The sequence below is a fragment of the Pantherophis guttatus genome, chromosome 4, assembly GCF_059756535.1.
Source record: "Pantherophis guttatus breed Tessera chromosome 4, ASM5975653v1, whole genome shotgun sequence".
Lineage (NCBI taxonomy): Eukaryota > Metazoa > Chordata > Lepidosauria > Squamata > Colubridae > Pantherophis > Pantherophis guttatus.
Window position 1 is genome coordinate 113,407,297 of NC_142066.1, and position 24,630 is coordinate 113,431,926.

At 34.4% G+C, this 24,630-nt stretch overlaps 1 protein-coding gene across 3 annotated transcripts in view; it reads left to right on the plus strand.

Annotated features, from left to right (window-relative positions):
* Positions 1–24,630, plus strand: part of EFHB (EF-hand domain family member B) — a 31,663-nt gene that overhangs the window by 1,709 nt on the left and 5,324 nt on the right. For all 3 annotated transcript variants that reach the window (XR_015733974.1, XM_034401848.3, XM_034401849.3), the window contains exons 3-10: positions 1,283–1,426; positions 3,850–4,030; positions 5,546–5,656; positions 9,313–9,442; positions 16,535–16,618; positions 19,198–19,265; positions 20,253–20,407; positions 23,257–23,464. Coding sequence is in view for 2 of the 3 variants with exons in the window: in XM_034401848.3 (XP_034257739.1) it covers positions 1,283–1,426; positions 3,850–4,030; positions 5,546–5,656; positions 9,313–9,442; positions 16,535–16,618; positions 19,198–19,265; positions 20,253–20,407; positions 23,257–23,464 (1,081 nt within the window). In the remaining variant the exon portion in view is untranslated. The remainder of the gene's footprint in view (positions 1–1,282; positions 1,427–3,849; positions 4,031–5,545; positions 5,657–9,312; positions 9,443–16,534; positions 16,619–19,197; positions 19,266–20,252; positions 20,408–23,256; positions 23,465–24,630) is intronic.

The window sequence follows — 24,630 nt, forward strand, 5'->3', positions numbered from 1 at the left end:
ATTGTAATTTTGTTGCATTAAACTGTAATTTTTATTTGACAATGGGGAAAATTTTAAACACATCATGTTTTATCCCATTAACTATATTTAAATATAGTTCAAGATAAATTAAATTACCGGTAAGCCAAATTAATTTTGATCTGGACTCTCCTAGTATTTTTTAGAAGTAAGACTTCAATTATGCCAAGGAATCCTAAAGGTGCTTTTAAAACATGTATAAATGTTTTAAAAAGTAGTTCATACAAAAAAAAAAAAAAATCAGTTCTGATGGAACATTTAGGTCCAGAATAGCCATTCCACACATTTAAGCTGTTTTTTCAATGATTGTTACCAATGGCTCAGGTACATCACCCTCTTGGAAAACAATTAGAGAACAGTTTCATATAATTTTTTTTTTAAAAAAATAGCTTGCCATGTTGTTTAATACTGTAATGAAAAATTCTGAAGATATTCCTTCAGAACAATGAAGATATGTAAGACATGGGTATTTAAAAGATATTTCTGTTTTCACACTGCTAGCAATAGAGATCCTGTGAGGACAACAATCAATGAGAATATTAATAATATTACAGACATTACAGACATTACTTCCGTTTGAAATGTTTTAGCTGTAATTAGGTTGGCTGATAATTATGAGTTGTGGCCTACATTCCTGGAGAATACCAGTTTGGGGATGACTATTAAAGGACAGTAATGTCATATCTTTAACCTCCTTTCCAATAATTATACCTTTTGATGAACTACACTGTAAAACTTGACAAATTAGTGATACTTTATCTAATTCTAATAAAGGTGTTATTAATCTAAGGCTTTGAGTATATACAGGTAGTCCTTGACTTAGACCAGTTCATTTAGTGACTGTCTGAAGCTACAACAGCATTAAAAAAAAGATTTATGACCATTTTTCACACTTATGACCATTGCAGCATTCCCATGGTCATGTGATTTACATTTGAATGCTTGACAACTGGTTCATATTTATGAGGGTTGCAGTGTCCCGGGGTCATGTGATCATCTTTTCCAACGTTCAGACAAGCAAAGTCAATGAGGAAGCCAGATTCACTTAACAACTGCAATGATTCACTTAAGAAATGTGGCAAGAAAAGTTGTAAAATGGGGCAAAACTCACTTAACAAATTTCTCACTTAATATAAATTCTGTGCTTAATTGTGGTCGTATGTTGAGGACTACCTGTATTAATGCAGTTAAGACACATCTAATTTTAAAATAAAGATATTTACAAGAATGTATATTTTAAAATTGCTTTCATGTTGTCTTATAGCCAATTACGCCACCTGTTGTAAAAAAGTTTCGAAACACCAGCAATCCTCCTGCAGGTAAAGAAAGAGTATTTTATGGCCGAGCAAATGATCCTGATATTGCATCATATTTGACTCATGGAATAACAACTATCCTTTCAGAGAATGTAAGAATGTGTATAACTTTTCTTTTTTTCTAAGCAAAGAAGCCATGCTTGATTTTATTGATGTGAAACAGAATCTTGATTACTGGTAGTTCTGAATAAGGAACACTTGGTGGACATGCTGAAATACCGGTATGATTTCCTGTGTAAAATTATAGCTGGTATTTCCATAACTTATATCAGTCAAATCTCTGCAATATAAGTGTGATAAATCCAAGTCAGGAATAGTCTTGTCATACCTTGATTATTGAAATGATTTCTCTATTAAACAACAAAATGAACATTAAAAAAAAAAAGGTTAACAGAAAGAAGAGCAATAAGCTAGGTAGAACCCTAAATTTGTAAAATCGTAGAATTGGAAGGAACCACTTAGACCTTCACTTCTAAAATTTATTCTTTTCATTAATACAAATAAAAGTAGTCCCAACAAGTGGCTGCCAATACTTCAGATAAACAGATTAATAGAGTTGGAAGGGACCTTGTAGGTCATCTAGTCCAACTCCCCCCAAACAGGAGACTCTACACCATTTCTGACAGATGGCAGTCCAGTCTCTTCTTGAAAGCCTCCAGTAATGAAGCTGTCACAACTTCTGAAGGCAAGATGTTCCATTGGTTGATTGTTCTCATTATCAGAAAATTTCTCCTTATTTCTAGGTTGAATCTCTCCTTGAATAGTTCACGTAAATACATCTAGTAAACAAAGCCCATGGTATCTTTTTACCAGTTGGGTTCACTATTTTTACTGTCAGAAAGTTTACCCCAACATTCATTCAGAATTTATATTCCTGTAACTTAAATCATTATTATCCTGGGATAGCAAAGAAGATTTTGATTTTTTTTTTGACACTCCTTCAGGTGTTTATATTATTTCCCCTTCTTTCTAACTGCCTTTTTAAAAATCTAAGATACCCAGGTAACTCAGTTTAGTTTCCTATCCCCTGATCATTTTATTAACCTTTTCTGTATTGTTCCAGTTTATATAAATCATTTTAATGAAGGATAGTCTTAAAGTAAAACTTTATTATCTACATATGTATCATTCACCTGGTGCCCAATGTCTATTCTCGGAACACATAAATAATAGAATAGTTTTTTTTTTATATTAAAAATCATCTAAAAGATTGCAGTATTCATAACACAAATACTATATATTCCTTGTCACCAGAGACAATCTTTCAATCAGCCAGGGACTTACAGTAGCTCTTTGTAAAACAGAGTATGGTAGAGTCACCCACTGCTTATAATAATTTTTGAAAAACAATGGAGATATAGATATAGATATAGATATTTTGTTCTTTTTTCGTAGGTCTATATGTGCATTACTGTTCTAGCCAGGGTTTTTCCTACGTAAATCAAGATGTTTGTATAGCCATAGTTAAGTAACATCCCAAATCACTATTTTCTAGGCTTTATCAGACATTTAAGCAGCATTATGTTGTCTGCTGCAAGACTTAAGGGAGACTAAAATAGATCTATTTCTGGCTTATTTTGCCTTCATCAGTTAGCCACACCCTCTTTTTATGACTCCTCCCTGTAACGGTCAAATATTTATTTTGTTCTTTTTTCATAGGTCTATATGTGCATTACTGTTCTAGCCAGGGTTTTTCCTACGTAAATCAAGATGTTTGTATAGCCATAGTTAAGTGACATCTGCTTAAATGTCTGATAAAGCCTAGAAAATAGTGATTTGGGATGTCACTTAACTATGGCTATACAAACATCTTGATTTACGTAGGAAAAACCCTGGCTCGAACAGTAATGCATATATATATATATATGTAGGTCTTTGGTTATTCAGGTTTTTTCCCGCGTAAAATTGGAAGTGTCTTGGCGATGTTTCGACGAAGTCTCATTCGTCATCTTCAGGCTGGTGTTTTCAGCTTCGTGCTTCTAGGAGCAACTTGCTCCTAGAAGCATGAAGCCAAAAACCAGCCTGAAGATGATGAATGGGACTTCGTCGAAACGTCACCAAGACACTTCCAATTTTACATGGAAAAAACCCGAATAACCAAAGATCTACATACAAATACCCGCGAAAACCTCAGAACACACACACACACACACACACACACACACACACACACACACATATCTTTAATGATATTACACGATTTGTAATAGATGTATTTAATGGTAACCAGTGTGTATATGAAATTTTGGTTGTTTCATATTTCATTATATTTAAATGTGAATGTTTTGAATAATATATAACAAACATAGGAAATTATGTACAAGTACAAGAAATTTCAAGATGCTAGTTTACAGAAAGATAACAGTATCTTCAAAAAAAATCACTCACACTTTTTTCCTGTTCTAAATCAAATTAGTAGCTGATACTGTGCCATAGTATTAATAAAATTGATGTGATAGCATAACAGAAGGTACTTCAGCACTAATACATTTTATATGGCATAAAACTTTTTCAGGCATCATCATTAGCAAATCCACCTCCTAAAACATACTTCCAACAAAAAATTAAAGAAAAGAAAGAATCTGTCTACTTAAGTAACTGTCAGGCTCCTCTTGGGAAATCTCATGATCAGTCCCTACGATTGCCTAAAGGATTGGATGTGAATAATACTCGATTTGGAACAGCAGTAAAAAAAGGTAGGAAAATTAGTAAGAAAATACAGTGTCTCTTCATGCTATAATTTAACATGGAATTGAATAATTTATTTGTTTTATCTCACCTTTATTATTTTTTGTATAAATAACTCAAGATAATAAATATATATTCTTTCTCTTCTAATTTTCCCCACAACAACAACCCTCTGAACTGATTGAGAAAGAGTGACTGACCCAAAGTCACCCAGCCAGCTTTCATGCCTAAGGCAGATTAGTTCATATAAAAACAATATTCTGAGATAAACTCTAAACATCAAAAGTAACCACCTAATTTGCTGTTGTTAGCTGCAGATATACTTACAATTAAGTTGGATTGATTTATCATGCTATCCCATAATTTATTAACCTGATTTGTTGAACAAATCTTAGTGATAAAGTTCATGCATAATGTTCACCCATACATTGATTTAGAAATTACAATGGATAGGTATACTCATCTTGTTAAACCAAGCCCAAGAAAGCATCTTATGTTTAGCATATTCAGCAAACCCATCTTTAGAGCTGACTACTAAATAATAGTCAGCCTTTCATGTGTTTCAAGTTGCTCCAATCCTGCTACATCCACCAAATTAGGAGAAAATCATATAGAGAGATATTTGATAGATCTTCCTCTTATATATTGTGATCTCTTCAGCCCCCAAGAAGTTTCCTCTGAATTGTCTTTTGATGATGAATCTTCCAACTAAATCCCAGTAAGGTTCTGTTAAAAGCCAGGATAATTTTCAGCCTAACTCTTTCAGATGTGTTTGAATCAAAACTTCACAGATATTATGGCCAATTCCCATAGGACCTGTTCTATTCAGGTAAAGAGGTTTTCAGTATCCTTATCCCTTTTTCTCTGATGGACCTGGGGAAGAATAACCATATTCTTCCTGATGAAAGAATAAATGTTTAAATACCTGTGTCAGAGGTCTGCTAGATAGGAAATGTTGAGTTTTATGAATGTTTTATGCATGGTGGTTGCTTTTATCTGACCTACTAAAGAACAAGAGCACTGATTTCAGACAATTTTTATCAACTATTTTCAAAATATAATGAAAGTAAACCAATAGAGGAAATAATTATATTTTATACATAGTAATTATGTATAAAGAAACCAACCAATTATTGATATAAACAAATTTGAGAGCATGAATCAATAAAAAATCTAGAAAATGTTCTTGCCATAACAATTGTTGATGTCTGTGTTGATTAACAGCACACCATCCTCATTTCCCCCCTCCTTCCCTCCCTCCCTTCCCACCCTCTCTCTTCTGGATTTTACTAAAATGCATTCCAAAAAGTTTTAATTTATAAAAACTTATTCATACAGACATATTATATTGCTGTTATTCAATGATAAGTATATTTCATTCATGCATGACTACACACAGTATGGTTTCCTATAGTTATACAAATAAAAAACTCTGGAACGGAATATGAGAACAGTCTCTAAGGATGTTTATAAATATTGATTTATATTAGATTGTTTCATTATATGTATTGGCTGATTTTCAGAGATTTCTGCTGCAGACATTGTAAATCCCCGAAAGACATTTGATGAAGTCCAAAAGGAAGCACAGGAGGGACATGACTTATATGTTTCAACACACAATGATTATTATGTTGGTGAGTAAAAAGGACAAATAAGTATCATGAAAAAGCTCTAATTGTAAATATGATCATCGTTTTATTTAGCAAAGACATGTTTATTTTTTACTTTATAATAAGAAATAAATTTAACATTTCTCTTGCAATGTCTTTTGAAGATTTTGTTAAATTGATACTAATATATTTGATAAATGGAAACAAAATGGTCACAGGAATGCATAGCTCTGACACTTCTTTATAGGAAGATCAATTACGGGTAACCCTCAACTTATGACCATTTGTTTAATAACCATTTAAAATTATGATGGGTGCTGAAAAAAATGGATTTACCATCTTCGCCTGAAGTTACGACTGCTGCAGTGCTCCTATAGTCATATGATCATGTTTGGCAACTCACCCACACTTATGACTGCAGGAGTACTTTTCAGGTCTTGTAAGAACAGACATGCTATTTGTAGAACAGCAGAAGTCCCATTCTGGTGGTGCTTTTTATGACCTCATTCTCCAAATCATGTGTACCATTCCTTCTCTAATTCATGTGCCCATTCTTGTGAGACTAGGAAAGATAGAAGGTTTCCAAAGGATCATGTGGATGAATCTTGCAGCTTGAAGAAGGAATGGGATGTGCCACTTAGAAAACAGTTGAGGTGGCAAAAACCAGTAATGTGGGACTTGAGATGGCATTTCTCAATGACAGTGGTGTTGCTGGAATTGAAATAGAGATCTGGGGTCAGTGGTAGCTGGATGAGACTGCTGGAGATGTAAAGAAAAGTAAAGTTTTACACTTAGGCAAGAAAAACCAAATGTACATATTAGGTGAAAGCTTGGCTCAAAAGCAGTAACTGTGAGAGGGATCCTGGAGTTCTAGTTCTATCATTTAAATATGAGCCCGCAGTAGGCAGCAGCAGACAGAAAAACCAATGATATCCTGATTGCATAAATAGAGGGATAGAGTCGAGATCATGTGAAGTATTAGTATCGCTTTATAAAACTTTAGTAAGATGACATCTGGAATATTGCATCCAGTTTTGGTCACCTCACTATATAAAAGATGTTGAGACTTGGAAAGAGCGCAGAGAAAAGAAGGACTAGGGGTGACATGATAGCAGTGTTCCAATATTTGGGAGGCTGCCACAAAGAAGAGGGGGGGGGGTCAGCCTATTTTCCAAAGCATCAGAAGGCAAGACAAGAAACAATGGATGAAAACTAATCAAGGAGAGAAGCAAGCTGGAATTAAGGAGAAGTGTCCTAATAGTTGGAACAATTAACCAGTGGAATGGCTTGCCTTCAGAAATTGTGGTGCTTCATCACTGTAGGCTTTTAAGAAGACATTGGACAGACACTTATGTAAAGAGTAAAGGGTTTCTTGCATGAACAGGTGGTTGGACTAGAAGACCTCCAAGGACTGCTCCAAGTCTGTTATTCTATATTATTTTCTAGATCCCAGGTTTATACATCAACCCCAACCCCAACACTGCTGCCAGGTACCACTGTGCAGTGCAGCTAAAAGGACATAAATTCGGAAGGGGTGACTATGTGGAGGGGGGGTGGAATTACAGTCACTCTGCACTTCTGGATCAGATGGGTAGCACTGTAGCACCCCCCAATTAATAAGCTGCCTGCTCCAGGTCTCTGGAGGCCTCCCTGTGGCATCCAGTATTCCTTACCTGGGATTCCTTCTCCTTAATGACCTGCGATTCTTCATTAACAACAGGAAGCTGGAATGCCAGAATTGTGACTGCTATGCAGTTACAATGCTGTCACATGGCATCTCTCTTTATGACTAACATTCTGATCTCAAGTGTGGCATAAGTCGAGGACTACCTATAAGTCTTTAGGAAAATATTTGATAATATGAGTTTATGAAGTTGGAATATAGGGCATGCTTAAAATAATTTTCTAGCATAATTTTCTAAGGATATAACTTCTGTCAAGTTTCAGATGATTAGGCTCAATGATTTTATATTATTATTGAACAATAACCAAATGAAAATTTGTATTGTGGTTAATGAAAAGTACTGCCAGGTAATTGGCTTAAATAAAATGTAGCTATATGCTATTTTTAAGTTTTTTTAAAAATTAAGAAAATAGCATTTAATGGCACAAGTTGATTCCTTAATTTTCTTTACTTTTTTGTCTCATCATAGATTTTGTATTATTCTACTGTATAAAAAAGTTTCAGCGTTGGAAGCGTTATGATAATCTGGGTTTGAGATTCCAGGCTTGGGGTGATAATCATGGCTGTGGGTTATCCCACTCACTTTATCTTAAAATAATTCTATGAACTAGATTCATTTGGGCAATATTGATCTAATAGTATCAATGATCCATCCAGTCTTCCTGGCAATCCAATATATTATACTGGTCACAACCGTAGCTTTCTCCAACCCAAAACCCTCTGGATTTATCTCACTAACTAAGGAGTTATCTTAATGCTTGGAGAAAGCCTGGATGAAGACATTTGCACTATGTTGGGAACTGCACCCTGATATCCTTCAGATCTGATTAAAATAGTTGTAGGGTGATGATAGTGGGAATCTAAACTGTTAAGAGATCGATCTGTAGAATAGAGAATTATAGGCACCTTTATTGATTACCATTAGGCCACAAGACATCCATGCTTAACCTCTTTAATCCACACTTACTCTTTAAGTGTAAGGAGTAACTTCCCCAATCTTGAGTAATAAAAGTGGTATTTGTCAAGAACCTACTGTTTTGAATTTCTTTGAAGAGCAGAGTTGGTTGTGGGGAAGGAAAGAAAAAAGGGTTAAGTCTCTCAAGTTGAATTGTGAAATCTTCTAGGATGCAGAAAGGAGTCTAATCTGCCTAGACGTCTAGGTTCAGTGAATAACTAAATAAGAGTAGTATTAAAGTTTGTTTTTATATTATATGTGCTCAAAACAAATCTCAGTTGACTTTTTTTCAAAGTTAGCATTTTTGAGGCCAAATCATTCTCTTAGATAGCCTACATTTCCCCCTCTGTTTAGTCTGCTTCTTTTAAAATCTGATTATTTTATTTAAGCCTACAACTCATCTTTCTTTGCTATTGTTTGATTAATACACTAAAATTGCTTTTAACAGATAATATTCTAATATATGTTTCATTGGGTTGTAATTTGGTAACATGGCTCAGAAAACATTGTCCTCTCTAGCTGTATTTAAAATATTCTTATTTTGCAAACAACAGAAAAATGAAAGCATGTTCCTATAATCCTGCTTGAAGGAAGTTGGGTGCAATGGCATCTTCTCATAGCATTTTTGAAAGGCGCCAAAACATACTTAGAATAATCTGGAACTAGTTTGGGCCAAAATATTTAGAATTATTTTTTTTAATAGAGTAAAACACTTTTGTGCAAAACAACTGAAGCTGGTGAGGTTGAAATCTCATGTCAAAAAACCCTAATTTGTAAACAAGCAATAGATGGCAGAATCTTTCAGAGTTGGACAATGAATGGCTACATGGCTTTTAATTTAAAAAGATGGGAGGGGAAGGCCCCAAGTTAAAGTTAAGGAGTAATATTTAAAGGGTAGGATTCCAAAATGTCCTGAAGCAGCCAAAATGCATCCTTTGCATCTAACCTTATGTTGCTTGAGAATGCTAAACAGGGAGAGGGTTTATTAACCTAGCCTCTTGAAAGCCTTGACAATAAATGATCATGTCCTATTTTCTCCAGGAGAGGCAGTGAATAGAAAATATAATCCATCCACATTCAACAGATTTAATCTTTATGGTAAAGAAACACCACATTTTAATGATGGCCGGAATATTGGTAGAACTTTACATTGGTTACATGATCTACAGATGTAAGTTATGCTTTGAATTAATTACTTTTGTATTATCGATTAAGTTATAGTGTCAGGGGTCCAAATAATCATAAACCTGCTTAATCCCTATGAATTATTATTATTATTTTTGTATATGTTTTATTTGTAGTTTTCCTTTAACAACCAACATATTTTGTGGACAGTGCATTGACTGGGTCAATATATTTTTTACACAGTGCTAACAATAATAATACAATTAAACATACATAATTTTATGATGTTTATGTGTCTATATTTTTCTTGACTGTACACCGCCTTGAGTCCTACGGGAGAAAGGCGGTATAGAAATATAATAAATAAATAAATAAATAATAAATAATAAATAATCTTTGTCTTCTAACTTCTAACCTTAATATGCTCATTGTAATTATAATAGATTTATGTATCAATATATATGATATTATTTTCCTGATTTGTACTTATTTCCCCCCCCCCCATTTGTTGCGGTTCTTCTACATTCACATGCCTTTAACCAATACCATTCTCTCTTTATTGTTCTTTATCACTTTCTCCATAAATATATTTAAACATCAATAATGTTTCTTCATACAATGTATTTGTTGACCCCTGCTGAATCACTAATATTTTAAATATTACTCAATGTTTCACCATAATTCCAATATCTCAATTTTCTATAAACACCAATAAAACCAATTATTGATAATCAGTCCCAGGATTATAGCTCTAAGTCTCCTGAATTTATGGTCCTTAAAAGCTATAAATTTCAATATATTTTTACACACTGTTAATAATAATAATACATTTAAATATACCTAGGAAGTCTTCCACCTCCTAGCCTTAATATATTTGTGGTGATAATAAATTCTATTATATATCCATATGTGTGCTACTATTTTCCCAATTTATATTTTCTACATTTTTCTATTAGTTTTTAATACAATCACCATATTACAAGATATTTTATCTCTATCCATCATCTCTTTGCCTTTTTAGATTTTATTTATTGACTTTTTGGTGACTTTATAATATTTCTCTCTTAGGATCTTATATTTCTTTCTAACATTTTTGCACAAACTGAATGTTCCCTCTGCCTTACCCTTGTCTCCTTCTGCTGCATCATTTGGCTACCCATCCATAACCTTTCATTATTTTTGGAAAATCTTCCTTTTTTCTCTCTGTTCTATTGTAAACTCTTAAGGAATTATCTATTTGATTCTTTGTACTTATTGTTTCTATCTCTTCAGTGTTTTTGTCTTCTTGTAACTTATTTTGATTTGACTCCTCCACCATTCCTTCAAATTTCTCAATCTTTTCATCTTCAATATTCTTCTTCTGAATATTATGTTCATCTTTTCCCACCATTTGTTGAGGATCTTCTATACTCACATATTTATCTTTGAACAATCCCATCATCTTCTTATGATTCTTTGTCACATTTTCATAAAGACAGTTAAGCATTACTAACATTTCTTCATAGAACTTTATTGTCTCCTGTTGGGTCATTTTGTACCAGTTTAATATATTAAAAATTAGTCAATATACCTTTAATATTCCAGTATTCCAATATCTAAAAATTTCAAAGAAGTCAATTATTAATAAAATTTAGTCAATCCCAGAATTATTCCTTTCAAATCCCTAAATTTTTATTCCTTAAAAGCTATAAATTGATAATTTACAATCTTTTTAATTTTCCAGTTTACACCAGCCCAATTGTCCAAATTTTAAAGTCTTATTTATCTTTTTTTCTTCTTTCTTTTTTTTTTATCACCTTTCTTGTTTTGCCTCATAGGATGTTCTATCAAGTAATTAGTAATCGAAATCCAAATTGGCCCACTGTTCCCTCAAGTCTTTCAAATCCACCTTCCAGTAAACTATTTCAATAGAATTTTAGTTATTTGCAATTCAATTTGTCTTGAAGATCTTCAAAAAGCTCACAAGATATTTCCAATTATCCAAGTCACCTACTGAAATAGAATCAAAGTCAAGTGGCCTTCCAGGTGTTATTTACTTTCACACCTTTTCTTTGTGTATCTTAAACAATTATCACTTTCCCATGCTGCAGTAATCTTCTCCCTCCAGTAGATGGCTATCCTGCTCCAAATCCATTAAACAACTTGCAGAAAAACAACAGCTCATTCAGAGGTGGGTTTCAGCAAATTCTGACCAGTTCTGGAGAACCGGTAGCGGAAATTTTGAGTAGTTTGGAAAACCGGTAGTAAAAATTCTGACTGGCCCCACCCCCATCTATTCTCTGCCTCCCAAGTCCCAGCTGATGGGGTAGAAATGGGGATCTTGTAGTAACCTTCCCCTGGATTGGGGGGGAATGGAGGTTTTAGAGTATCCTTCCCCTGCAGTGGGGTAGGAATGGAGATTTTACAGTATCCTTCCCCTGCCATGCCCACCAAGCCATGCCACGCCCACCAAGCCACACCCACAGAATCGGTAGTAAAATATTTTGAAACCCAACACTGAGCTGATTGTAACCGATCAAAAGGGGGGAGGGGTAGAAATAAAAAAAAAACAGTTTTTCCCACTAATCACTTTTCAAAGTATTGTTAATTTTTTCCCAGGTTTTCTATATTTTAAAATTTCTATTAGATATTTCTTTCACATCTGGTCTTTAATCTTTCTCTTTTTCCATGTATCCAATCACCGCTTTCTTAACGTTTGGAGATTATTTTTAAAAATTCTTTTACTTGGGTTAGGTCTCTATAATAAAAATTCGAAGTGGTCTCACCCAGTTTCAATGCTCTGTCCACGAACTGCTCCAGGACAAATCTTATTGTCCCGGATGTCACAGTTTATGACTTGCCAAAAATGGCCCTGCTGCACTTCAGGAGAGCTTTCTTCAGACCTAACAAGAAAATTGTGGTTTCCTTGTGGTCAATGAAACACCTCTCCTTCCTTCACCATCTCTCCAGGGCAGCTTTGACCCTGCAGGGTCTCCCTGCAAGCAGATACCAGCTGGTCTTCATGGAGCTCGGTGGAGCTCTACTATTTCCAACAGTTCCAGCCATGATGCCAACTGGATCTCCAAATTTTTTTTTCTTTTGGTCATATTAAAGGTATAGTTTGAAATATGGGGGTCACATCAAAGACATTTTAGGATTGGGTGCTACTCTGGGGTCTTAAGTTGTGCATCTGTTTTAGAGAAATAGTTAAGTACTTTTTCTTGCTCTTTTTAATTTTCAGCTCTTTTATATGTTGTTTAAGAGATAAAAATGTACACGTTCAGAAATAATATGATTTTTTTTTATTGAAAAAGTTTTTCAAATACAAGTTTTTCCCCCTTTTCCTCCCTTCTTCCCCAACCCGCCCTCACCACCCATCCCCCCTGTGACTTCTTCTTCACAACAATAAGCTAATTCATAATTAATTACATAATATTTTACCATGGCCTTACTCACTCCTCAAAGTACTGACCCTTAGCATAGTATTCTTATAACTCCGCTTTTCTCCGCTTTTCACAATCTACCCTTTTTCTCCTCCCCCAAACTTATAAAATATTATTATTATTACAACAACATAACTTTTACTTTTATATATATTAATTTAACATTTCAAAGCAGCCTTCTCCAAATTTATTCAGTTCTATCCAATTCTTCCACTCCCCAAAATATATGACTTAAAAATCCTTTTTCTTAAACTAATCAATCACTAAACTAGCCTATTTCAACCCAGTTTCCTGCAAGATTACCATGCACTACAATTCTAAATATAATCCACTGCCCACTCTGCTGAAATATACATATGTCTATATATACATTCCATTTTATAAAAAGAGAAAAGACAATAACTTTAAATTTATAATTCATTTAGTATCTTCTTTGATGTCTTTCCACTAGATTGTTAAATCCGTCATCCATAATAGGGTAACATAGCATCCTGGTGCAACAGTTTATTCAAAATCTTCAGTCATCTTCTGCCCCCATCAATAATGAATATCCTCATGTATATATAAAAGTAAAAACAAGCACCCGAGTGACATTATAATTATATTCCATATAGTTGTAATTGTGGTTTTCATCAGGATTATAAATCCCCATCATCTTAGTGGGTAACAGCCAGATCTTCTGCATGCCCCAGCATGACTCTCTTGCCTTGTAACTCAAAATAGATATAATATATTTATCGGTAAAAGAAATCCAAAATAGATAGTTCAAATCCAACAATGTAAGGCTCTTTCCACATCCCAAAATCACAGCATTGCAGAGATCTGCCACTTTCCTCAAGATAGTATTAAACGATAATTCGCCTCCAATATCTTTTCACATATTCATTTATTTTTTTTAAAATCCCTGGCTTCACTGTTGCTTGGTTTAGAAACTACTATTTCTACGAGATCTGTTTCTTTTCTTTTTCTTTTGCGGGTTGCATTTCCATCCAGATTTCCTTCCTACAAGTTGTGTATCAGCTGATCGGTTGTCATTCTGCTTTGTAAATTGATCTTGTTGGTTTTGTTTTATTATCTCATATGTCTTTTCCATCACTTGTATATTAACTGGGTGATTTACGCACTTGTCTGTAAGTTGATAGTTCATCACATTAGAATCAGATGACACTGCTCTCAAATTTATAGACAGTCCAGCTGGGGTATCCAAGGAGTCCAAAGACAGTTTATCTACCACAGCCTCTGTAATTTGATGTTTTCCCTTTATTTCCAACTCCTTTTGCTTGTCCTGTGTTATGCCTAAAGATGTTAGATTTATTTTTAAAATTTTTTGATAAAATTCTTCCGCTTTTTCGACAGTATTCAGTTGGTATCTTACTCCTTGGTGTCTCAATATTAAACCAACTGGGACGTCCCACCTAAATAGAATATTCCTTTTTTTTAACTCATTCACTAGAAAACCAAATTTCTTCCTCTCCATTAACATCTTGGGCGGGAGTTCCTTAAAAATCCAGATCTTCCTTCCACGAAATTGCAAAGCAGAATCATAAGAATTCTGGACAATATTATTTCTAATTTCTTTGTCTGTAAAATAAATCACCACATCTCTAGGCAATTGCCTTTGTTTTGCCAACCAGGAGTTTATTCTATAAATTCTGTCAATCCTGCAAAACACTTCATCAGGTTGAACCTTTAAAATCCCAGCCAGAATTTCAGAAGATATCTTCCTTAAATCTCTGTCATCTTCCTGCAAACCTCTCAGTCTAATTGCATATTCTGTAAAATTGTATTGGATCATTAAAACTTCTCTTTCAATCCTCTGTTGTATATTTTCTTCATTAACAGTCTTTTGATCAGCCTCCATTTTAAGTTTGTCTTCTGAACTATTATCCTGAATGTTTGCCAAATCCTTTTTAATTTTTTGGATCTTGTCATCCAAATTCTCCTCAGTTTCTTTCATTTTAGAGTTAGTATTTGCTTCCAACTGAGTCATAAAGTCTGCTAAACCATTAGCTACTTTTAAAATCTTTCGATCCAAAAAGCCAACCTTAGATTTCACCAATTCACCAATTTCTTTGATTTCCAACTTAAATTTTTCAAGTTGCTGATTCACAATCTCATCCCTTCTTACAATCTCCTCAAGAAGAAATTCTATTATATTAAAGTCAGGTTTCTGAGACTGGAGAGTTAAAACTTGTTGATGTAATTTATTAATGGGGGAATCCCCCCCCACTGCCTGTTTGTCTAGTTTTATAAGTCTCAGTGCCATTTTTCCACGCAGACAAAATTTACTGGAAAAGAGAGAAAAAAAAACTTTTTTTCCAACCAAGATCAATATCAGATCCTCAAAGAGAAAAAAAAAAAAAAAGAAAAAAAAAACCGAAGTGAGAGTGAGATTTTGCCTTCAGTTACAGCCAAAAGTATTCATTCCGCTACTTTGTAATTGAAAATGGAAGGAGTTTCCCTTTCAGCCTCTCTTCAAGCCGCAGCAGCAATCGCCATTTTAAAAAAAAAACTTTTTTCCCTTCACTTCACTTCTTAGGCAAAATAGAATAAAAAGAATACTTGCGCTTCAGGATCAGAGGTCCAGCTCATATCTTCTTTAATTAATTTATTTGACAGATTTACAGGCTTGCTTTTGCCCCCTAGCTCTGCGTGTAGCAGAGATTTCCCAGAGCCCAGAGCATCGGCTGGGGATACGGGGAGTCTCTTCCGCTCCCTCCCAAAAGTAAATAAAAAACTTTTGGGATTAGGCAGAGGACTCTACCCACCCCAGCCGGCTCTATCTCCGTTTCCTAATGGAAACGGAGTTTTTTCGAGCCGCCATTCCGCTGAAAAAGGCGGCTCTTACAGGCAGTGGGTTCGACGATCCCAGAGGAGCGTCCAGCGGGAACAAGCAGCAAACCGGAAGTTCCAGAAATAATATGATTTTTGTACAACAATTGCTACCTTTCAGTCACTTGAATCTGGCTTGGCAATTTTTGTTCAGGAGATTCTGATTAATTGTGTTGGAGGCCCAGTGATTTAAAATGCTTTGACTATCAAGATCCTATTTTAATAATTTTAATCTTATTTTAATCTCACCAGGCTCAAGGTTGACTCAGCCTTCCATCCTTCTGAGGTGGGTAAAATGAGGACCCAAATTGTTGGGGGCAATATGCTGACTCTGTAAAACCGCTTAGAGAGGGCTGTAAAGCACTGTAAAGCGGTATATAAATCTAAGTGCTATTGCTATTAATCCTGTCTCCTTTTTTGTTACACAAAATATTCATCTCTATGTTCTTTACTTATATGTTCTGATAAATGAATAGTTAAACTGGCAGAAGGAGTTTAACACAACAAAATGAAACACATACTTCAAGGTAGACATTGCACTTCAAAGCCAATACTTTATTCTCTAGTTGACTTGATCCAGTTTGTTTGCTGACTTTGTCTAACCCTGTTCCCTAATTACAATGTTACTAAAATGCTTTAAATCAATTATATTTAACTCTTGTTGGTGTAGCATTTGGTATTGCAGGATATTGAAAATTAACTCAAAATTTGAATAGTACCTGTCATCTGGTTATGGCATTACAAAACTTGTTGATAATGTGATTTGAAGAGAGATGTCAAAATTTATTCTTTTTCCCCCCATATGATTTGTTCTTCTTTGATATTGCGATTTAGGCATTTTTCTTCTATTCCTTTATTTTATTTTTTATTTTTAATTATCACAGGAAGAAATCAGCAAAAATTGTGTCTAAAATAAGTGATGATTTCAAGGAAAAGTTTCAGCCTCAGGTTGGAAAAGTTCATGATCCGTAAGTCAGCTAAGAGAATTCTACATTAAGCTCTTCTAAAATTGATTATTTATAAGAACTTATTCACATATTGGTTCAATAACTATTTGGGGCTAGATATATCTTGGCAAACTCAGATTGCTAGCATCATAATCATGTAGCGCATCACATTGCTTTATCTCAGCTTGGTTCTTATTCTGAGATTTTTTTTTCAATTAGGAACTTTACTTTTTCCTGTTCTTCTGTTGCTTGCATACTTGCCCTAGTTCCATGATGTCAATATCAATAATATGCTGCAGAGCATTAAAAATTTATAGTTTTTACTGCCTGAAGCAGTTAGGCAATAATAAGAACAACCTGCTATACCTCATCTACAGCTGCATTCTTTTGTAGACAATTTGCTTTCTCTTGGACAAATCATTTTACTTAATTCAGGAAAATGTCTCAAATTCTGGCATGCTATACCTGAATATTCATTCCATAGGCTTGCAGAACAGTACCTTAGTGAATACTTTTTGCTTCATGAGCACTGAAAATCTGTATGTGCGTGTGGGGAGTGTTAGTAAAGAACCTTGCTATGTTTCTAGCAGCTTAGCTGCATTTTACTCAGCCTAATTCAATAGAAAACAATACCAGCATTGTTGGTTTGCTGCACAATAAGGATTTTCCAAGGTATTTATTACACAGAACTTGCCAGAATAACACCATGTTTACAATTTGTTTCATGGTTCATTATAATCCTTTCATGAATGTCTTGGGTAGCACTCAACAAGTAGCAAGAATGAAGCAGAGAAAGTCAGCAATGATTGGCTGGCATTCTACATTCATGCAGAGTTGTAGTGGCACAGTGGTAAGAATGCAGTATTGCAGGTAATTTTGCCAACTGTCAGCAGTTCAATCATGACTGGCTCAAAGCCCACTCAGCCTTCCATCCTTCTAATTCTGGATCCTCGACCCAGATTGTTGGGGGCAATTTGCTTACTCTGTAAACTGCTTAGAGAGGGCTGTAAAGCACAGTGAAGCATTATGTAAGTCCAAGTGCTTATTGCTATTGTTATTCTTATAGCTCAGTTGTTATGTAATTTTGGCTGAGCAGTAGACTGAACATACTCTCTACAACCTTTAGAACCACTTTAATTAACATCTGGGATCTGCTTGTGAGGATGAAATGAAGATCCCAAGATGAATTGAATGTACATGGGGAATGATATGGCTTTGAGGTCATAATAATTATTTAAACTGTTTGGATATAATTCACAAGATGAGAAACACCACAGGTTAACAAAATATGCCCAATTAAATTCAGAGGTATATGGGATAAAGCCTTCTTTCTTGCTTCCACATTGTAGATTGCACTTTATTGGGAACTGTATCACTCTCTTGTTTTATGAAAGAAGTCAAGATTTCAGTCAGTCTTTTGATATATTTATCAATATTATATAATGTATTTACATAATGTATATATACACACACACGTGTGTGTGTGTGTATGTGTGTGATGGCACAGTGGTTAAAGAAGCTGAGCTTGTCAGAAGGAAAGCTGACAGCCTGATTTCAAGATCTGAGTACCTCACAAAGTTCCTGCCCCAGCTTCTGCCCATCTAGCAGTTTGAAAGCATGCAAATGCGAGTACATTAATAGGTACCACTTTGGTGGGAAGGTAATAGTATTCTATGCGTCTTTGGTATCTAGCCATGCTGACCACATGATCATGGAAAATGTCTTTAGACAATGCTGGCCCTCTTGGTTAAGAAACAGAGATGAGCACTGCGCTCTAGATTGGGACACGACTGGACAGGGAAATCTTTACCATATGCACATGCACATATACATATACATTACACATACACATACACATACACATACACACACATACCCATTGTGCTATTCTTTGTTAGGGTAAATAATTTTATGAAAAATGCTGAAAGAATAAGTGGTAGAAACAAAGTAAAAGTAGGCAATAAAAACAAAGGGAAAAAAATCAGACTAAATTTGGTTAGATTTATTTTTTCTCAGTATTGCCCAGGGATTGCAATCTTGGACCAGTGGGCACATTTGAAAATTTGGGAGTACATTGTAAGTATGTTGCAAAATTATCACCATGTGAGACCTTGGGGAAGTATGTTTTGTTTTATTTTGTTTTTTCAGGATAGCTGTTCCAACAGGGATATTTAATTATATGGATATGCCTGTTGGATTATATCCTGAAATCCTTTCATTCTCATCTCTCAGGATTTCCTGGAGAAAAAACAAGATATAAAGAAAATAATGAATGGACAGACTAATTGAAAGATTTCAATTAATAAATCAAGGATACAAAAGGACCCATAATAGATATTATCTATATGTTATTCTCTGTCACAGTTGTTCAAGTGATAGAAGTACATTGTAGAACAAAATCTCACAATTTTACTGTGTTTAATTGATTTATGGATGGTGACAGAGAGTAGGCAAGGAAACCCAAGGCATAGTGGCTTCACCATAATCTCTTTAGCCATATTTCATTAAAGATTTTTCTTTGACAAATAAAAAGAGCTTTTATATTTAAAACAAAGATTACACTTCACTGAAAACTAAAAAAACATTCTTTTCATTTTCAGCATAGCAGATACGCTTAATGTTCCTCCAGACCACACATTTGGAATACTTATTCGGCCTGAAGAATACGGCAAGCATAAAAATAGTTTATCTTATGTTTTACACTCTTGAAATATTACTTTAACTTTATTTTATTATCTGAAAATTAATGCTCACTTCTTCTTTGTGATGAAGTTGGTACATCTATTGTAAAATGGCCAATTTTATGTCTTCCAGGACTTTATTTTAATAGTCTTTTGGCATGGGCCATGCTAGATTAGAATTAATGGGAGGAGCTGAAATGGTTGTTTACCAAATCAAATGTTAAAGGAGATAATTCAAGGCTCACTTTCATAACCTCAAAATATTTTGTTTCGTGCCTTATCTGCTAGTCTAGAAATTGGAAGAGCAATGGAATATATTGTGCTTCTTAATTTGTTGTTCAATTATTTCTGAGCAGAACTCCAAAAACTGATGTTTGCCCATAAAGCTCTGAATTATTTGTGACATGGGTAACTGGAGATATATCTGCCTCCATATGTATTTGCTTACATGTTACAATTATTCTCAGAGGCCCTTTTCGTGTGTGATTAGCGTATGTTCCTTCTGAGATAAATAGGAAGTAATCAACAAAAAATATTTTTATGGTGATGGCCTACTTATATGTTTTGGTACAAGATGATCTTATTTTCTCAGCTTGTATTCACTAAGCATTTCAAATATATTCTTTGAATCTCAATACCTGGATAGTATCTTCTTTTTCTTTCTGTTACCCTTACTTTTCTTGCTTCCTGTTTACTTAACTTTTTATTACATTTAACTGATTTACTTTGTTGTTATTAGTGAACTATTTTTAAGTTTCTTGTACATTTATTGATGGAAGGATGTAATTTAAAATATAGACAAGAGATTTAAAATAGAGACAAGAAAAGAGCATGATAGCTATTACCTACCAGTAAAGCCAATCTGGATATATTTGTATTATGGTGCAATTCACTTTGAGAACAGCATTGTGGAAATATCACAGAGCAGTTAAATATGGTCAAGAAAAGTTTGATGAAATATATCTCTTATTTAGGTGTTGGGGACCTTCTTCATAACCGACTTCCGAGTGAATATCTTAAGACTAAAGACAGAGAACGCGCTGTTTTTACTGCACTTCGACAAAATTTGAAAAAGGCAAATTACCACAACTTTGATACTTTATTACATGCATTTCGCCATTATGATAAGGTAACTGACTTTATATTAGCATAACAGCATTTTTTGTGAATGATGTATGAAGCTTAGACTCCAGTATTCTGAATCCTGCAGCCAAAAGTAAAATGTTTCTATTTATTACTCAGTTGTCTAGTCCCTTCCACTAAGATGAAATTTACTGCATCTTCCATCTATAGGTTAGCTAGGAGATAGGTTATCATGCAGATTAATGAATCTTGGTGTCTTACACATATCCCAATGAAGAGGATTTCATCCTGATTTATGAGGATTTCAGATTTAAAATGTCTATTGTTTAGCTATAATGTTCATTTCTGGTGTACCCCACCTCTTGATTTTAGATTTCTTAATAAGGATCATCAAATGAAATGGTTTGTATTATAATAGTTCTTTATCTATTAAAAAAACTTGTATAGCTCCCATCTTAAGAAACAGAGGTCTGGGCAGCTCACAACAGCAATATCCCTCCCCCAACTATAAAATAAATAAAAGCAAAAATGTGGCACTCAACCGTCCTTCTCTTATGCCTCCAAACCATCTCTAGGTTCCAAACTATCCAAACAATTAAGGGAATCAGCTTTTTATGGAATAGTAAAAGAATAGGGGTCTTTTGGATCCAACAGCTTTCTACAGGGCTTCTGTGAAAAAGGCGTATTTTCTAGGTCCCATTGGATGGCAGTATTTAATTTAGAAATTTAATAAAATAAAATAAAACAGAAAGGATCATGCTTTCCTTATCCAACCTGGTATGAACAGATACCCTCAGAGAGAGGTAATCAAACAAATGTTGTGGGAATGCTGATGTTAATTACATTGGCTTATCCTGTGCTTACATTCTGACCTGCTTTAAATTATTGTACTTAAAGTTTCTGTGAACTAATTGGAGAACAACTATAGAAAAATTGGTATACAAATTGGTGCTATACAATATACAGATCTGTTGTTACCCAAATGTTGTTGAACTATAGTACCTAGCATCATTCATGTTTCAGAATGATGGCTGGAGTCACAGATTTTTCAACCACGAGCAGATGGATCTCTTCTTATTTTATCTCAGGCATTGACTTGCTCAGTGATTTTGTCTAAGATTTGTAAGTATGTGAAGAAATACCTGTCTCTGATAGTTTCTTTTCATACCGTGTGATCAGTCAGTGCGGGTATGCACTGTTTTTGGCAATTAAATAGTTTCTAATCAGATCCAGAAATTGGGTCTTCTTTGTGTGGTGCCTGTCTCATAGAAAAGCATTCCCTCCAGAGACCTGTATGACTTCCCTTTGACCTTGTTTAGAGAGTCTTTGAAAACCTGGCTTTTCCCCCAGGCCTTGAGTTAGGATATTTGGGAAGCTTTTTTCTGGATATATATTTGTACATCCAGAAAAAAAAAACATTCAAGTGTTGTTCTTTCTTGTTTATTTCGATTCTTGTAATTTTTAATGTTGTCTGTCTGTCTGTCTGTCTGTCTGTCTGTCTGTCTGTCTATCTATCTATCTATCTATCTATCTATCTATCTATCTATCTATAATATAAATGACACCAACCTGATGGTTTGTGTGAGTCTGAGGTAAAGAATAAAAAACAAGTTATAGAAACATCATTGAATACCAGTTGTTTAGATGGTGGTGAAATCCAATTTTTTTTTCTACCGGTTCTGTGGGCATGGCTTGGTGGGCGTGGCTTGGTGGGTGTGGTAGGGGAAGGATATTGCAAAATCTCCATTCCTACCCCACTCCAGGGGAAGGATATTGCAAAATCTCCATTCCCACCCCCCTCTGGGGCCAGCCAGAGGTGGTATTTGCTGGTTCTCCGAACTACTCAAAATTTCTGCTGCTGGTTCTCCAGAACCTGTCAGAACCTGCTGGATTTCACCCCTGGTTTAGATGCTGATCTCGAGGTGATATACACACAGTTGGACAGGTGGCCTGATTTTTTTATACTACAATGTGAAAACAGTGTACAGATAGTACTCTTGTTATGAAGAAACTGAAGCTTATTCTGTGAGTAATTCAAAAATGCCCCAGCTGGTGGCAGAATAGAGCTGAATCAGTTGATCCTGAAAAAGAAAGCAAAGAAAATAGGGATGACAATTTAAAAAAAAATTTTTTTGAAGGAGACTATATATATATATAAAAAGGCAGGACATTAAAAATATTGTAAATGTTGCAATTTTGTGTAAAAAACCTAAGTTCTTTTTAATTAAAATGCTTTAAATCATTTTATTATTATATAATAACATTCACACTTATTACTTGTATCTAAAAAGGCTTGCAGTTTTTAACAGATGTGAATGTATATTCATATAATATTCTTATAACTCGTAATGAAAACAATTTTTAAGCAGCCTTTGGTTTTTATGGGGTCCAGGGCTATAGGCTAGGTAAGGAAAAGAAAGGAAAAAATTATACCCAGAAGAAAGTAGTGACAAAGCACTTACTTAGTACTACCAAGTGAATTATATTGAAGTGGTCAAGTAGTCAGGATTTGAGCTCAGCTTCAGTTAGTCTTTCAACATTTTTTAATGTTGAAAAAATTCAATCTATGCAACTAGAAAAACAAAGTTATTTGTAAGCACTAATCCTTCAAATAGTTTTAAACATATTAAACTCTAATTTTGTGCCTCAGTTTGAAATAAGACATTATGTCATCTGTTGTATTCCTTCATATTGACCTGATAAAGTACATTGGTTGACATTAATTCATCTAAAATATTATTTCAGTTGACCCTTTAATTCAATTTAATATATGTTTGTACACTGTGTTTTAATTTATATTCACTCTCTACTATAATTTCTTGTATTACTTAGCAAGTCTATTAGGAAATTGGCATACAGGAATTCGTTTTTAAAATTCATATTATCATTAATCAGGACGGCGATCGAAAAATAAGCAGAGAAGATTTGAAAAAGGCATGTTTTCAACTTAACTTGGACTTGGATGATGAACTTTTGGATTCTTTATTTAATTACTGTGATTTGGATAAAGATGGTTTTATAGACTATTTGGAGTTTGTAAATTTTCTTAACTGGAAAGACAAAATGGCTATTCAAAAGTTTGAAGAAAAAATAATAACAAAAGGTATGTGACCTACATTAAATGATAATTTATATCATTAAATCTGATACCAATAGAGTGAACTTAAGTTTCTTGAGTATTTCATAAAGTAAACTGAAGATTTGGAATTTGTAGTAATCAAGAATAACCATTTTTTCTTTTGGATTAAATTGGAGTCTTGCATGCGTACCTTGCATATGATTTATTACTTTTGGTTTTAGACAGTGATGTGAAATGACTGGGCCCAGGTTTGACATCCGCTGGCTATAGGGACTTCAACCATCCCTCGGGATGAAGAATGTTCAGAATTGTAGTCTGAAGTTGGAGAAGGCTTTTAAAACCCCTTTCATTCTTTCTCCTCCTCTGCCATTAAATTCAGGTGACTAATGTCCTTCAGCAATGGATGAAAAAAAGGTTGTTGCTGACAAGAACTATTGTTGATAGTTTAATTCCCCACAATGACTCTAAGGACTCTGAGGGCACTTATTCTCGTAAAATCAGCACTCTTTTTCTCCTTATTTTTTTATTGCTATTAAAGTAGATCATATCAGAGCAGAATATATATTTTTTCTTGAAATAGGGAGAGGGAAGACAACAGTGGAGTTCCATTCAGCTACTTTGTTATCATTCAAGAAGAAGCCTTGGCTGGTTCTACTTTTCTCTTCATCTAGAAGGAGGGATTCACTGATACTCTAGCATTCAGAGGGCACCACTACCTCCCTGGCAGTTAAGGGGTATTCCACTACCACCTCAGGAACTGACAAGTAGATAGGTTTGACCTCTACCCTGGCGATGTTAAAAATTGTTCTGAAAATCTAATTCTTTCCCCAAGTGCTGGGTTAATGTGGGTTTGATTGACTTTTAGTGGTTGCTTTTCTTCTGGTGTTTGGATGAATTGTTCTTTTATTGTAGAGTATCAATTTTACTGTACACCCCCTCCCTGAGTCATTATAGAGTTGACAGCCTTATACATTTCTGAAATTATTTAAATTAATAAATAACAAGGCTACTTTTGTATCCATATGTGAATATTTTTCTTCTTCTTTTGACATGGTAGAAACTGGTCCCTTATTTTTAAGTGTTCATAATCCCATTATTCCTTCATTTTAAAAAAGTATCTTGTTTATAGGCTTAGATCAGGGATGTCAAACTGGCGGCCCACTGGCTGGCTGCATCATGTGCAGGCCACT